This window comes from Rhinoderma darwinii, chromosome 5 (genome assembly GCF_050947455.1).
Source record: "Rhinoderma darwinii isolate aRhiDar2 chromosome 5, aRhiDar2.hap1, whole genome shotgun sequence".
NCBI classification, from domain to species: domain Eukaryota; kingdom Metazoa; phylum Chordata; class Amphibia; order Anura; family Rhinodermatidae; genus Rhinoderma; species Rhinoderma darwinii.
The window spans coordinates 112,482,203-112,499,499 of NC_134691.1; the positions used below are offsets into that span (position 1 = coordinate 112,482,203).

The window sequence follows — 17,297 nt, forward strand, 5'->3', positions numbered from 1 at the left end:
CCTAGGGTTCTTTACAACCTGATCAGGGTTTCCCAGAATACAGCAGCAACACCTGTCACTTTTACAGCAGAGATAGAAAACTGCCTAAATATGCATCTAAACCAGAATGTAGTTTTGTCTGGAATTCTACTGTGCTTTTACCCTCCCCTACACCATGCTTCTTTGAAGTATGAATAGTCATACGGGTTCCCCCATAGTAATAGGTCTGATGCAGAATCTCTAGGAGGAGGGTGGAGAGATCACACAAGCCGCATCAATATAGAGACATAAGAGAGATCTCATCCACAGAGACAGTATAAGTGCCTGTCAGAACAGTAGAGTGGAGATCACAGGGGCTGTATTAAAATGAGAAATCAGTACATGAATGAAGCTGTGCTATTATATATGAGCTAGTGGAGACCGTAGCATTCTAGATTCACAGACCTCATATCCAGCATGTTTTACTGGGAGGGACATGTCCACAGGAAGCAAACTGCATATCAGGGGGTTTGCAAATGAAGGAATGAAGATCGCAGAATGAAATTTTCAACTCCAGATAACCACTAACATTTGTAAAAAAATACTTTTTTCCATTTCAAAGTTGTCCATAGCTTTTAAGCTTCTCACAGTGCACCACAGTAGAGCATTTTCTGTGCAGTCACTGAACAAGAAGGGGGTCGCAGGATGTGTGGTTACCTGACAGAGCTTTTTCTTTTAGAGCACCTAAAAGATGCACCTACCCCCACCAAAAAGGGGGGGGGGGGTTCCCAAGGATGACATCCGCCACCATTTCGTAGCAGAATAGAGCTTGTTGCAAATTTTGAAATTCTGCAGCAAGCCCTAAAATCTACATGGATTTTTACGCAATGTGTGAATAGAGTAAAAGTTTGTTCCTGTCAGCATTTTAAACAATTTTATATATTTTCTAAATTTCAACTCTTAAACAACATTAATAACTACTTGGAGAAGCTGGCTCTCCATTGGAGTTTTTATTAGCCCCTAATTTTGATATTAATAAACAGGCATCACATAGTAATTAGGCTACATTTTCTGAAGGCAGCGCCAAGATGCTTGAGTTCCTTTTAATGCTCTCACAAATCAGGCTTTGTTTTTCACAGTGTGAGTAGGTGTGAAGCTGAACGCTAATTGGAATTTGTACTGCATCTTTTTCTGTTTTCTATTATCTTCTCCTTGTTTTTTGTAGGGACACAGCTGGACAGGAGCGCTTCAACAGTATTACTTCAGCCTATTACAGAAGTGCCAAGGGTATCATATTAGTTTATGACCTCACCAAGAAAGAGACTTTTGATGATTTACCAAAATGGATGAAGATGATTGATAAGGTGGGCATTATGGAATTTATGTAATGTTCATAATCAAATCCACCATGAAAAAGACTGAAATGACTGTACTCTTCCATCCTAAGATTTCATTAAGTGATGTAGACTCTTGTACAGCGCAGGATTTCCAATTAGGCACAAGATACCTGGGCCTATGGTCAGCCCTGCAAGAAAGAGAGTGTCTGCTCTTCATGGTCAATGGATTATACCTCATGCAGTGGGAGTTGGTGCAGAGATCTTCATTAAATACTTTCTGTGCATTGTAAGAGTGTCAGGACGCCTTCAATCACACCACCACCATAAACGCCTTCCACACAAATTTGAAATGGAAAATACAGAAAATTTGGCAAAATTGAGAACACTAGACTGTTTTAGTCTATGGACACCTTTTCACAGAATTATTTTTTTTAAATTATTATTATTATTCATTTGCTTCATAAATACAAAGTTAAGCAACTTTCTGAATAACCTTCATTCATAATTTCCTACCATTTTGCTTCTGTAGAGTCTGCTGCTCCTGTAGATAACTGGCTGTGCTGCTGCTTCTAACTCAAATCAGTCAGTCCACTGCTACTATTGGGGCTGACCTAATCTGCTCTCCTTTCAGAGCAGCAGGGAGTGGGTGGAGGTTGTACACGGCAAATAAGAGAGTGGAGATGGAGGAAAGCTTCCAAGTGTTCAGGAAGGGCAGATCACACGGGCTTTTAGTATCAGTGTAAATAGGGAGGAGAGTTGGAATGACACTGGCTAGTGTAGAGGGAAAGTTCTGCTGATATGAGATCTAGTGAGGGCAGCAGCATTCTGGACACCCAGACCTCACATCCAGCACGTATTACTGGGAGGGACACGTCCAGAGGAGAAAAGTCTGAAACTAGAACACCTTGTTAACTGAATATCAGGAGGTCTGAAAAGAAATGAAGATTGCAGCCTGAAACTTAGTGCAGCTTTTTTAAATCCAGGAAAACTCTAACATATATATATATATTTTTTAAAAAACACTTTTTTTCCATGTCAAAGGTGTCCATAGCCTTTAAGTTTTAATACCTTTTATATAGACAATATATGTTTTTACTGATGTGCTACAAACATCTGCGTGTATGCTTATGTAGAAATAAATACATCTATATGACAGATTTTTTCAAACTGCTCCATATAGTACAATGGGGATGGAAATATTTACTATATTTACATCCTACATGCTATGTGATAAAATAACCGTTTCATTGTGACAACCAACAATAAAATCGTAGATTTACTATTTCTGTTCATCTAGTATGCGTCTGAGGATGCAGAGCTCCTTCTAGTTGGGAATAAGCTGGACTGTGAAATTGACAGAGAGATCACTCGGCAGCAGGGAGAAAAGGTAAGGATTTCAATGAAACAAAGGCTCCTGTACATGTGTTGGGTTTAGAAATCTGTTTCACATAGTGTCTTATGCATATATAAAAAAAATAGCCTTTCTTTGTTCTCAATTTTGACTGGGATAGCACCTGTTAGGGTATGTTCACACGCACTAATTACGGACGTAATTCGGTCATTTTTGCCCCGAATTACATCCGAAAATAGCGCCTCAATAGCGTTGACAAACATCTGCCCATTGAAAGCAATGGGCAGACGTTTGTCTGTTCACACGAGGCGTATATTTACGCGCCGCTGTCAAATGACGGCGCGTAAATAGACGCCCGCGTCAAAGAAGTGACCTGTCACTTCTTTGGGCGTAATTGGAGCCGTTATTCATTGATTCCAATGAATAGCAGCGCCAATTACGTCCGTTAAGGACGCGGCGTTCAAGCGCCTGCACATGCCGTTACGGCTGAAATTACGGGGATGTTTTCAGGCGGAAACATCCCCGTAATTTCAGCCGTTACGGACGCTGTCGTGTGAACATACCCTTAAGTAGCGTTCAGTGAAAATGTTTCTAGTGGATACTCAAGTAAAGATGCAATATGTGGACTGGCTTACATCTATGATCCTCCTCTACCTCACGTGAACAGGTGAAGCAGGAATATTATGTACAGTAAAATGCCTTTAATCTGATAGTCCATAAAGTCACAAAACAAGGAGAGTAGCGGGCACCACAAACTGATATTGGAAAAGCGCCAGTCAACGTGTGCAATAAACATGTAGAGATTTTGTAAAGCAAGGACACACGTATAGCAGTCTACTGTAAGTCTACTCTAAGTGGGGCCTTTCTTTACAAGTTTCTTACATAATGTCGCATAATTCACAGCTTGTTTCCAGCACAGAACTGCAAAATGATATATTTCATAAGATCAAAAGCAGAAAACTGAGCAGATTATTGGGGACTTCCTCCTAATTAACCCCTTCCCGACATCCGCTGTATGTATACGCCGCACGTCGGGTGGGGGAGTATGAAGCGGGCCCACGTGCTGAGCCCGCCCCATAGGACGAGTGTGTCTGTTGTGCGTTACAGCCGACACTTCCATGTAACGAGCGGGGGGGGGTGCCATTGGTTGGCATGGCAGCCTGGGGGCCTGTTGAAGGCCCCCGGGTCCACCATAGTTGTACACCCATGACGCCCTGCCTCAGGGCGTCATAGGAGACTGTCAGAATAATTATATACCGCAATACATTAGTATTGCAGTATATCGTGCAAGCGATCCAACGATCGCTAGTTAAAAAAAAAAGTATTTTCCCCCAAGCACAATGTAAAAAATTAACATAACTGGTATCGACGTGTCTGTGAAAGTCCGGACTAAATAATGATATATTGTAAAAGTTCAAACGCAATAAAAAATTAAAACCGTGAGAATTGCTGTTTTGTGGTCACTTCATCTCTCACAAAATTTTTTATAAAAGTAATCAAAAAGTCTCATGTACCCCAAAATGGTACCAATATAAACTACAGCTCGCTCCGCAAGAAATAAGCCCTCACACCGCTAAATCGACCGAAAAAATAAAGAAGTTATGGCTAAGGATATGGCTACCAAACTCAAATTTTGTTTTTAACAATCACTTTTTTTCCTTGTAAAAGTAGTAAAACATAACAAAAACTATATAAATTTGGTATGGCTGTAATATACAGTTTTTACCACACGGTAAATGCCGTTAAAACAAAACCACCCAAAAATGGTTTCCCACTACATTATATGGTACAATAAATGGTGCCGTGAAAAACTACAACTCGTCCCGCAAATTTACGGCTTTTGGAAGGTGGGGAGGAAAAAACTAAAGTGAAAATCCGAAAAATGGTTGCGGCGGGAAGGGGTTAAAGGACAAACCATTAATAGCAGATTTTGTGTTTAACCTTTATTTTGGGCAGTCCTCCTCTTCTTGTCTGAGACCTTCCGATCTAGAATATTTAATACTCTTGCTATATACGTTCCAAGTGCCGATGCCCCGTGCAGTTGTCACGTATATAAACGTTGGCAGCCTGGAACGGGGTTTAATGAGTGCATTGCTGCTTCATTGCAAGCAGCGCTGCACTCTCATGTCTACTGGGGCTTTGAGAGCCCCGGAATATACCACTCCCCTCCCCCCGCCACACACAACCGCCCTGTAGATAGCGCCACCTAAGCTCCCTCTAGGAGTGTATTTCCCCTCCTAGAGGGAGACCCCGATGTCTCTCCATCCCCCTGCAAATTGCACTGTCCACCCTTTAGATTATGCCACCCCCTTGTAGATTATGCCACTCTCCTGTAGATAGCAGCACACCCCCCCCCCCCTGTATATAGCGCCACCTAAGCTCCCTCTAGGTGTGGAATCCCAGGTCAGATCGCTCTAGAGGGAGCTTAGGTGGCGTTATCTACAGGGATAGGGGGGGTCTGGTGCTATCTGCAGAACCTTCCCTGTAGATAGCACCAGAACCCCCCCCCCCTGTAGATAGCACCAGAACCCCCCCCCCCCTGTAGATAGCACCAGAACCAACCCCCCCCCCCTGTAGATAGCACCAGAACCATCCTCCCCCGTTAGATAGCACCAGAACCCCCCTCCTGTAGATAGCACCAGAACCCCCCTCCTGTAGATAGCACCAGAACCCCCCTCCTGTAGATAGCACCAGAACCCCCCTCCTGTAGATAGCACCAGAACCCCCCTCCTGTAGATAGCACCAGAACCCCCCTCCTGTAGATAGCACCAGAACCCCCCTCCTGTAGATGGCACCAGAACCCCCCCTCCTGTAGATGGCAGCAGAACCCCCCCCCCCTGTAGATGGCAGCAGAACCCCCCCCCCCCTGTAGATGGCAGCAGAACCCCCCCCCCCTGTAGATGGCAGCAGAACCCCCCCCCCCCCTGTAGATGGCAGCAGAACCCCCCCCCCCTGTAGATAGCAGCAGAAGCCCCCTCCCCCTGTAGATAGCAGCAGAACCCCCCCCCCCTTCCTGTAGATAGCAGCAGAACCTTTCCCCCCCCCCCCCTGTAGATGGCAGCAGAACCCCCCCCCCCCCCCTGTAGATATCTACAGGGTGGGCTCTGGTGCGATCTACAGGGGGTGTGGCAGTATCTATATGGGCACTACCTACAGAGTGCACTGTGGCACTATCTACATGGGCGCTCTGTGTGGCACTATGCGGGTACTATCTACAGTGGGAACTGTGGCACTATAGTGGGCAATGGCACTATCTATAGTGGGCAATGTGGCACTATACACAGGTATTTTGGCGCGATCTACATGGGCACTGTAGTGTTTTCAGGGGGCTGGGACAAAAAAAAACCTAACAAAACGAATCCTTTTTTATTTATTTTTTTATAACTGCCATGATAAACGGATGGCAAATGGCGGTTAAAAATGGTCAGACGGCCGGGAAATGGATTCAAATTTTGAGACACATTGATGGAAAACTGACAGTTGATCAGTTGTTAACTGCCTTTTTTTTTTCCACATTTCTAGTGATTTGTCTGCTCATAATAAAAATTAAAAACATGGAATTATATAATCTAATCTAGAAAATGAAAGCCTCATGAGTCTTGTAAAAAAAACTAAGAAAAAATAGTTGTGATATTCAAAGCGGTTGCAAAGATATTATCGTTTAAAGAAGTGCATATCAGAAATGGAAAATTTGACCTGAACACGGGCAACAATGACCCTTGGTCATGGAAGGGTTAAAGAGGCCCTGTCACCACATTATAAGTGCCTATCTCCTACATAATGTGATGGGCGCTGTAATGTAGGTAACAGCAGTGCTTTGTTTTTTTTACTCAAAAAAAACTATCATTTTTCACCAAGTTATGACCTATTTTTAGCTTTATGCTAATGACTTTCTTAATAAACAAGTGGGCGTGTTTTTACTTTTGACCAAGTGGGCGTTGTGGAGAGAAGTGTATGACATTGACCAATCAGCGTCATACACTTCTCCCCATTCATTTACACGGCAGATAGCGATATAGCTATATCGCTATGGGCAGTCACACACACACACACATTCTTAACTTGGTGAAAATAGTTTTTCTAAATAAAAAGCACTGCTGTTATCTACATTACAGCGCCAATCTCCTTATGTAGGAGATAGGGCACTTATAATGTGATTACAGAGCCTCTTTAAGAATGAAGGCATAATGTATTGTCTATTTGGCTCTCGGTTAATGGGCAGAATAGCGGACCCTTCTTATTGCATAAATATGGTGACAAGATGCTTTGTTTGCATTTAGCCATTATGCTTGGTAACCAGGGGTGTACTTAATATCATGGGGCAGACTGCACAGGTATAGTGTTAAGCGGGTTTTACACTGGATTATCGGGCAGACATGCATTCATAGAACGCTCGTCGCCGATAATGGCCCTGTATAAAAAGGCCAGCGATCAGCAGATGAACGAGCAAACGCTTGATCATCTGCTGATCGTATCGCTCTAAAAAAGTGAAATATTATCGTTGTCGGCAGCCCATCTCCCTGTCTAAACAGGGAGACCCTCTGCCGACATGATGATAATGTATGGGGACGAGCGGTCAGAATAACGACAGCTCGTTCCCATCCATATCTCAGTGTGACAGGAGCAAACGAGCGCCGATCAACGATGTGTCGTTGATCGGCGCTCGCTGCCCCGGCCGTATATCGGCCAGTGTAAAAGGCCCTTTATCCTATGTGTCCATTCAAAATATGGCATTTAAAGTATAGCACAAAGTGAAAACCTATTCATTATTTGCCATGGGCTTAGAATGACCTATAATACATTTCGCATGGTTTATATATTACATCACAAGTGGTCATTGCTACATGTAGTGGCTTGGCATATCTACACCTGCCATATTAACATTATCAGCATGTGTAGTATACGTGGTTTTTACTTCAGTGACCCGTTCTTGTTCACTATGTATTTATTAATTATTTTCCTATATTTCTATTAAGTTTACCCAACAGATAACTGGGATGCGGTTCTGTGAAGCAAGTGCCAAGGACAACTTTAATGTAGATGAAATCTTTTTAAAACTGGTTGATGACATATTGAAAAAAGTAAGTTTTCTCCATGTCTTTTTCCAGTTCTTGTTAAAAAGTCTTTAAGGATGCGCTTCATGGGGTTTTCCTATTTTCCGCAAACCCCTTCAAAGGTGTTCTCCGGGATATATATATTTTTTATTCAGCCCTCTTATTGTTAAACCCCTTAACGACGAGTGACAGATTTATCTGTATCAATTTTCCTGCATCGTGAAGGATATATCCGTCCTCTGATCTCGTGGGTACTGCCACTGTACCCACCATATCAGCGGCAGAAGCACGGCTGTTATGCACAGCCAGGCTCCTGCCACAACTGCCGGAATTGGAAAGTATTCAAATTGTGGCAATTTAACCCCTTTGATGCTGCAGTCAACTAGTGACCACAGCATCTAATGTGTTTGACAAAGGGAGGTGCACCCTCTGTCACCCCGGGACACGATCGTGGGGCACTGATGGGTTTTTATGGCAGCCTGGGGGCCTAAGAAAGACCCCCAGGTCTGCCCTCAGCAACTGCATATTAGTTTTACATCGACAGGCAAAAATGCTTTGGTATACTAAGTATCAGAAGTTCGAAAAGTGAAGTCCCATAGTGGGACTAAACAAAAAAAAAAAATTAAAGCTCTTAAATAAAGTTTATGACCAAAAAAAACACTTTTCCATAAGTAGTTTTATTTAGTAAAAGTGTAAAAAAAAAAAAAAAAACAATGTAAAAGTTAATCAATAAGTCCCATGTACCCCAAAATAGTACCAATGAAAATGATACATTGCCCCGCAAAAAACAAGCCCACATATGGCTGCATCGACGGAAAAATAAAAACGTTATGGCTTTTGGAATGCGACGATGCAAAAACAAGTATTTTTTTTTTAAAAAGGGTTTTTATCGTGCACACGTAGGAAAACCTATAAAACCTTTTACATATTTCGTATCCCCGTAATCGAGCCGACCCATAGAATAAAGGTGACATGTTATTTGCGCCGCGTAGTAAACTGCGTAGATTTAAAATGTGAAAAACAATCCTGGAATTGCTGTTTTATTTTCAATTCCCTCCTAAAATAAAGTTAATAAAAGTTAATATATTATATGCATCCAAAAATGGTGCAATTGATAAATACAACTCGTCCCGCAAAAACAAGCCCTTATACACCTATGTCGACGGAATAATAAAGAATTTATGATTCTTGGAATGCGACAGTGAAAAATCAAAAAAGAATCCTTTGTCATTAAGGCCAAAAAAAGGCCTGGTCATTAAGGTGTTAAGAATAAAAGAGCTTTTAACCCCTTAACGCACCATGACGTAACTGTACGTCAAGGTGAGCAGTAAGTTCGCGCACCTTGACGTACAGTTACGTCAGTGCTTTGACAGTTAACCGCCGCGCGGCGGTTAACTGTGCAGGGTGTCAGCCCTGCTCTCCCCGTTGCCGATCAGCGGCCTGTCGCCGCTGATATCGGCAGTTAACCCCTTAATTGCGGCGCTCGATTTTGAACGCCACAATTAAGGTCTTTAGCGCCGATCGGCAGTGCCCATGTGAAATCGCGGGGGCTGGCGATGGTACCCATGGCAACCGGACGCCAGACAATGGCTTCCGGGTTGCCATGTACAGAAGCCTATGAGGACCACCCCGAGGGTGGTCGTCGTAGGCTTCCTGTCAGTGTGACTGTCACGTCACAATGACAGTTGGAATGCATTACACTACGTGTGTAGTGTAATGTATTCCAGCAGCGATCAGAGCTGCAAGTCTAAGTGTCCCCTAGTGGGACAAGTGAAAAAAGTAAAAAAAAGGATAAAAATGTTTTAAAAAAAAGTGTAAAAATAAAAGTTATAAGTGACATAAACAAGAACTGCTTTTTTTCCTATTATAAGTCTTTTATTATAGGGAAAAAAAATGAATACGTAAAAAAAAAGTTTTTAAGTTTTCATATTTGGTATCACCGCGTTCGTAACGACCCAAACTATAAAACTATAATATTATTTTTCCCGCACGGTGAACACCGCAAAAAAAATAAACTAAAAACAATGCCAGAATCACTATTTTTTGGTCACCACCCCTCCCAAAATATACAATAAAAAGTGATCAAAAAGTCGCATGTACGCCAAAATAGTACCGATACAAACTACAACCCGTCCCGCAAAAAACAAGCCCTTACACAGCTTTTTTGACTGAAAAATAAAAAAGTTACGGCTCTCAGAATATGGTGACACAGAAAATAAATTATTTTCTAAATAAGTTATTTTATTGCGCAAACGCTGCAAAACATAAAAAACCGTATATACATATGGTATCGCCGTAATCGTACCAACCCGCAGAATAAAGTATAATAGTCATTTATAGCCCAGGGTAAACGCCGTCAAAAATAAATAAAAATCATTGTCAGAATTGATGGTTTTTGGTCACCTGGCTTGCCGAAAAATGGAATAAAATGTGATCAACAAAATCTCATGTACCCCAAAATGGTACCAATAAAAACTACAGCTCGTCCCGCAAAAAATATGCCCTCACACCACTCTATTGACAGAAAAATAAAAAAGTAGTGGCTCTCGGAAAGCGGGGAGGAAAAACGAAAAAGCAAAACATGAATCAGTTCGTAAAGGGTTAATTACTTTCGAATGAAAAAACATTTCTGACCACATGTGGGGTATAGCCGTACTTGGGAGAAATTGCTTTACAAATGTTAGGGTGATTTTCTCCTTTATCCTTTGTGAAATTGAAAAAAATCAACATTTTAGTGGAAATAATGTTGATATTAATTTTCACGCCCTAATTCTAATAAATTCTGCAAAAGACGTGTGGGGCCTAAATGCTCACTATACCCCTAGATAGATTCCTTAAGTGCTGTAGTTTCCCAAATGGGGTTACTTTTGGGGGGCTTCCACTGTTTCGGTCTCTCAGGGGCTTTGCAAATTCGACATGACACCCAAAAACTATTCCAGCTAAATTTGAGCTCCAAAAGCCAAATAGCGCTCCTTCCCTTCTAAGCCCCGGTGTGGGTCCAAACAGCAGTTTATTACCACATATGGGGTATTTACGTAATCAGGAGAAATTGTTTTACAAATGTTGCGGTGCTTTTTCTCCTTTATTCCTTGTAAAAATTAAAAATGGCTACCTTTTTTCAGAAAAAAAGTAGATTTTTACCTTTACAGACTAATTCCAATGAATTCAGCAAAACAACTGTGGGGTCAAAATGCTAACTTTACCCCTAGAAAAATGCCCTGAGGGGTGTAGCTTCCAAAATGGGGTCACTATTGGGGGGTTTCCACGGTTTTCATCCCTCCAGTGCATTGCAAACGCGACACGGCACTGAAAACTATTCCAGCAAAATCAGAAATCCAAAATCCAAATGGTGCTCCTTCTCTTCTGAGGCCTGCTGTGGGTCCAAACAACAGTTTATTACCACATATGGGGTATTGCTATAATCGGAAGAAATTGCTTTACATATGTTGGGGTGTTTTTTCTACTTTATTCCTTGTAAAAATTTAAAATTTCTACGTTTTTTCACAAAAAAAGTAGATTTTCACCTTCACATACTAATTCAAATAAATTTAGCAAGAAAACTGTGGGTTCAAAATGCTAACTATACCCATAGATAAATTGATTGAGGGGTATAGTTTCCAAAATGGGGTCACTTTTGGGGGGTTTCCACTGTTTTGGCAGCACAAGACCTCCTCAAACCTGACATGGCACCTAAAATATATTCTAAAAAAAGGAGGCCCAAAATCCACTAGGTGCTCCTTTGCTTCTGAGGCCTGTATTTCAGTAAATTACCGCACTAGGGCCACATGTGGGATATTTCTAAAAACTGCAGAATCTGGGCAATAAATATTGAGTTGCATTTCTTGGGTAAAACCTTCTGCGGTACAGAAAAAATGTATTAGAAATGAATTTTTGAAGAAAAAAATGAAATTTGTAAATTTCACCTCTACTTTGCTTTAATTCCTGTGAAACGACTAAAGGGCTAAAACACTTTGTGAATGCTGTTTTGAATATTTTGAGGGGTGCAGTTTTCAAAATGGGGTGACTTCTGGGGACTTTCTAATATATAAGGCCCTCAAAGCCATTTCAGAACTGAACTGGTCCCTGAAAAAATAGCCTTTTGAAATTTTCTTGGAAATATGAGAAATTGCTGCTCATGTTCTAAGCCTTGTAACATCCTAGAAAAATAAAAGAATGTTCAAAAAATGATGCCAACATAAAGTAGACATATGGGAAATATAAACTAGTAAGTATTTTGTGTGGTATTACTATCTGTTTTACAAGTAAATACATTAAAATTTAGTAATGTAAGTTTCTTACAAATAAATATTGAATTTAACGATGACATTTTTTCAGTATCATAAAGTACAACATGTCACGAGAAAACAATCCCAGAATCGCTTGGATAGGCAAAAGCATTCTGGAGTTATTACCACATAAAGTGACACATGTCAGATTTGCAAAAATGGGGCTGGTCCTGAAGGCCAAAACAGGCTTAGACACTAAGGGGTTAAATAGCGTGTTTGGAAATAAAAAATGCCATTTGAGCACCGCTGCATTTAAACATTGCGGTGACATCCAAATCCGTAAATCTCCTCCCCCAGTCCCTGTCTGTAGATATGTAATATGGCTGCAGCAAGGAAAGCCTCTCTGTGCAATGTATGGGGGTCCTGTACTCTGCACAGATAGGGAGGGGGTGGGGCTATGTGCGGACTTGAGCGCCGCAGCAATGTTTATATGTAGCAGTGCTCCGTTTAGTGGGAAGTGTAGGAGGGGAGGTTATAGTTTTACAAACATGGTATTAAAAATGTCTCTTCTATAATAAGAGGCCTAAATGAAAAATATATATACTGGAGAACACCTTTAATGATATTCATTTTAGCTTTATGTAAGAGGAGCATCAGACATTGATTTCTGGAGTAGTCACAAGCCTGTATGTAGCAGCGCAAAGTTTACTCCTTCAAGAGTCTTTTTATTCAATATAAACCCTATAGATTAAAAAGTTTTTAATAATAGTACACCATACCTGCATATACTGGGGGGGGGGGGGGAGTTGTGCACTGTATGTAAATTAATACAGTAGAAGAAAGCGATCGACACATCTCGCCATGGGAAATTAGCATAGACTCCATGTCCTTGTATCTGTGGGACCCCAAGACTGTAGAAAAGTATATGATCCAGCACTCGAAGAGCCCATCAACTGCATTATATTTAAAGAAGCACTCCACTTTATTTATTTTTAATGCACCCTCCATTTGTACGTTGGTAAGTAATTCTGCACTCAGCACTCCACTGAAACACCGATTCCCGCACCTTGTCATTTGTTGGGTCCAGCGCCGCTCACGTGATCTTCATTCTGACCGGGTCTAGAATCGCTGCTTTTCAGAAAACCGGAAGTAAGGCTCTCAATGAATTCCTATGTAGCCTTGTTCTGGCTCCCATGGGAATGCATTGAGAGCCTGAGTTCCGGTTTATTCAAAAGCACAGTGACTCCAGACAAGTCAGAGGGAAGATCACGTGAGCGGCGCTGGACCCAAAATATACAAGATCCGTGATCGGTAAGTATTTTTGCACACAGCACCCCACTGATGAAACCCCAATGTAGAAATGGAGAGTGCTCCTTTAAGATTTTGTTTCATTAAATGTCCTCTCCTTACATGTAGTACTTTACATGAGGGAATGCATATCTCCTATCAGATCATATGCTCTGCTATGGCCCTCCATCTAGTGGTAGTTAATTTGCAAAAGACTGGGTGGTGATATCTTCTCACTTCCGTTTATTGTATTGTTGATATGCGCTGAGCCGTTTAGTTTCCTTTAAGCTTTTCTCGGAATGCCGATGTAGCGGTGTACAGGCCCTTTTTTTTTTTTTTTTGAGCCCATACACCGCTACGTCACCTTTCCGAGAAAAGCCAAACAGAAACTAAGCAGCTCAGCGCTCACACGAGCGCTTCTGCCAGCTACGTTCTAGCAATTGGTGGTGGTCTCAGTGCTTGTACCAACCGATCAAAACTTCTGACATGTCCGTATTTTGTTGAACGTTTAGTTATCCTTTAAGGGCAGAAAAAAACAAATGGCAGTAAAATTATTGCATTACAAATCTGTACATTTTGATGCATTTGATAATCAAGTTTAAAATGTTTTCTCTTCATATTCATCCAAATGTTCTAATTGTAAACCCTTAATATGTCTTGTGCAGATGCCCCTTGATATAATGCGGCATGAGTTGTCCAACAGCATCTTATCTCTTCAGCCGGAGCCGGAAGTCCCCCCAGAGCTGCCTCCACCTCGACCACCGGTCCGTTGCTGTTGATTTCCTCTCAATACACCGCAGGGCAGTGACATTCAGTCCCTGTGTCCCGTGATACAATCATTAGAAAGTTCCCATTTTGCACTTGTTTCTCAGTAAAATATGTAAATATTTAATCAGCAAACCAAGGTTTTATGTTTGGAATGATTTTGCTCGCTGGAGCAATAGTCCAGAGTTTGCACTCTAATCTGAATGGGCTCTGGATTGGAAGAATTGGCCCATCTTTCTAAGCGCTGTACCGCCGTGGTTCCTGCAAAGCACTTTATTTCAGGCTCCACCAGTTGTGTAGTATGTAGCGTTTGAAATCCGCATTTTCAGCTCAGAAGTTTGGTTTCTCAGTTATCAATCTCCTTTTTTTTTTTTTTTTTTTTTTTTTGTATTTTTATTATTATATCTAGGCACATATATGGTGCTTTGCTAATTGTACTATCGCTCCAAAATATTTAACTATTTAAGGTTTCCAAAAAATAAAATGCTTCCATATACAGTATTATATTTTGTTTGTTTAACATTGAGATTTTGTTTGAATTTTTGTTGTCATTTTAACAATAGTTGATTACTGGACCTGCCACGAGTATTAATGTTTGCTCCAGTAGTATTTATTAACGTCTAAGTAGCTTGAAGGACATTTAGTTTGTTTGTGGTTTTTTTTCTTCCAATAGTAACGATTTGAGCTGTCAATGCCCCTTTCTGTTCACTCTTGTGTGGTATTGAGGCGCACTGAACAAGCAGAACAAAGTGTGGTTTATGAACTCCATGAAGACTTCATTGTGCGCAGCATTTATTGGGCTTTTTATGACTAAAAAGGCTGCTAAGAAAGCAGCACTACTATTCCATTTGGGAATAGAGATGAGACTGACAATTTTTTTTATTATTCTTAGTATTCACCTACTAATCTGTCCATCTTAACCTGCCACTTTTGGATTTTTTTTTTCTTTTTTATGGGGTGGGGAGGGGTGGAAAAGTATGACATACACCTAAATGACACATACTGTTTTAACGATGGTGGTTTTGTGAATTCCATATTTGATATATCTCTATTAAAATGCACTGTAAAAGCCTTTATGGACAAAAACAGTGACCGATATGCATTTGGATAAATGTGTGTCTTTGTGGTATTTGAAACAACATAGTATTTCTAACTAATGAAGTAAAAATAAACTTTTTCTATTTATGAATGGTTGTATATTGTTTTTTGTTTCTGTTTTTGTCAGATGTTTTTCTGTGTCAACAGCACCTGTTTCTTGAACTTTCTTTCTTTACACTTTATAAGGCCTTATTCACACGAGCATATTCAATTTGCGTCCGCACAAAAGTTAATGTTTTTCCACCATATGAATGTTTGTGTTGCGTGCGTCTGGTTTCCATGTGTCATCCATTTTTTCTTCTTTGTAAGGTTTTGCTTTTCTCTTCTTTTTTCTACATTTCTTTAGCAACTGATCTGTGAAAATAACGAATAGTACATGGATGTCGTCCGTGTGCTGCACATTTTTGTTTTTCACACACCCATAGACTTTACCGGGTAAGTCTGGTCCGCAAAAAACAGACCAGAATAGTGTATGAGTTTCTCGCAATGAGCAACCGTGAAAACGTTTTTGTACGGGTCAGTGTGCTGTCTGCTGTTGAAACTATTGGTGGAGATTGAAAAAATTGGGAAGCCAACCAGGCAGCTCCACCCAGTCCGCCTGTGACCACATTAACACCAGTATGTTTGTGAGGGCTTTCGACCAATAAAAGTTTTTTGCGAGTAGTATTTTGTGTCTAATTCGTTTTTCTCCATCTCCTGATGCATATTGGACTTTCTAAAAAATGTAAAGCAAACGTGAAAATGTGATTCCATCCTCCCCAAAGAAACAAAATGACAAGAAGAAAAATAGACAGCAGGGGGAGTATAGTAATGGAGGCAAATATTCCCCTTTCCAGAAGTCTCCTCTTCTATAACCCATCTGTATCCAGAATTTGGATCAGTAACCCAGGATAATTTCTTCAGTAGGAATGTATTATTCTTCAATAATAACATACTCTATGCTTTATCATGGGTCTAGCACTTCCTCAGGAGTAAAAAAACAACAATGTAACACCCTTAACAAGTTGTGTGTTTTTTGTTTTGATTTTTAGTAGTAGTAGGACAATGAAGCTAGCGCCCGCTGAATAGTAACAGGGAGCAGTAAAATTCAACTTTGCATTTCACTGTGGATCAGGATAAATTTGTCATCCTCTAGAAAGACACACGAAAAAGTACCCTGACCTCAGCACAATGTAATGCCATTAAATGGTTGGGGTCTAATCTTGATATCATTGTAAAAAGTGTAGCTGAAGGGGAGGCATCATGTAGTTATGAGAAATCCCTGAGTATACTATCAGATGTAGAGTACTATGGGAAGTTAACAGGGCATCCTGCAGGCTCTTTATGATAAGTTTGGGTGCTCTTCTTGATGAAGGGTGATCTAATGGCGTTTTAAGTAAGAATGTGAAGAAATTTATTAAGGTCTATCCTCCATCCCTTACTTTTATTTTTTGCCGAATATACACAAGTCCAAGGAGACTTATTATTGCTGGAGTAGATTAGCTTACATTTTCTCTCTGCCTATAATTACAACGTCCTGCAGAGGTTCATAGTAAACTTTTATCATCATATGTAAGGGATTCCAGTCATCTAAGAGCATTAATAAAAGATTTAATTTAGAAGGAAAGGATTCTATGGGTCACACTTGATGTGACCTTTCTTTTATAGCTGTAATGATGGGGTAGGGAGACAGACAGGTGAGCCCTAATCTACCCGCCACTCGGTCCCTGCCTACTTGCAACGGCCCGTCCTAGGCGACGGCGTACAACTGGGCGACGGTCCCTACGCTCAAGAAGTGCACGACAGACAAGGGTACACAGAAGCTAAGGGAAATGGGGCAGTTGCCCACGGCAACACAGTGAGCAACAAGAGTAGTGAACGAGCCGAGTCAAACCAGGAGTGCACGAGGTGCAAATCGCAGAGCAGGAGCGTAGTCAGTAAAGCCAGGGTCAAAAATGAAGCAAGGTCAATAATCATAGCAGGAGCAGCAGAGCCAGGAAACAGAAAAGAATCACAGGCAAAGGAGGAGCAGGAAATGCAGGTATAAATAGACAGAGGGCAGGAGCTAGCTCAGTCTGGCCAGGCTGCGATAGGCTCTCCCACTCCTCAGCCTCCCAGCCTGACTGGTAGAAGATCGTGTCACTCTCTGACTTAGGAGCAGGTGCAGACTGATTACCCACGGGCGTCGACACAGAAGCTGTGTCTGGCAGATCCTTTACAATAGCAATATGATTCTTGAGTT

General features: G+C 41.2%; 1 protein-coding gene across 1 annotated transcript in view; it reads left to right on the forward strand.

The window, feature by feature from the left end:
* Positions 1-15,167, forward strand: part of RAB12 (RAB12, member RAS oncogene family) — a 37,855-nt gene extending 22,688 nt beyond the window's left edge. Inside the window, exons 3-6 of the mRNA XM_075826413.1 lie at positions 1,184-1,322; positions 2,593-2,682; positions 7,623-7,727; positions 13,879-15,167. Of these exons, the coding sequence (XP_075682528.1) occupies positions 1,184-1,322; positions 2,593-2,682; positions 7,623-7,727; positions 13,879-13,992 (448 nt within the window). The 3' untranslated portion in view covers positions 13,993-15,167. The remainder of the gene's footprint in view (positions 1-1,183; positions 1,323-2,592; positions 2,683-7,622; positions 7,728-13,878) is intronic.
* Positions 15,168-17,297: the final 2,130 nt, after the last annotated feature.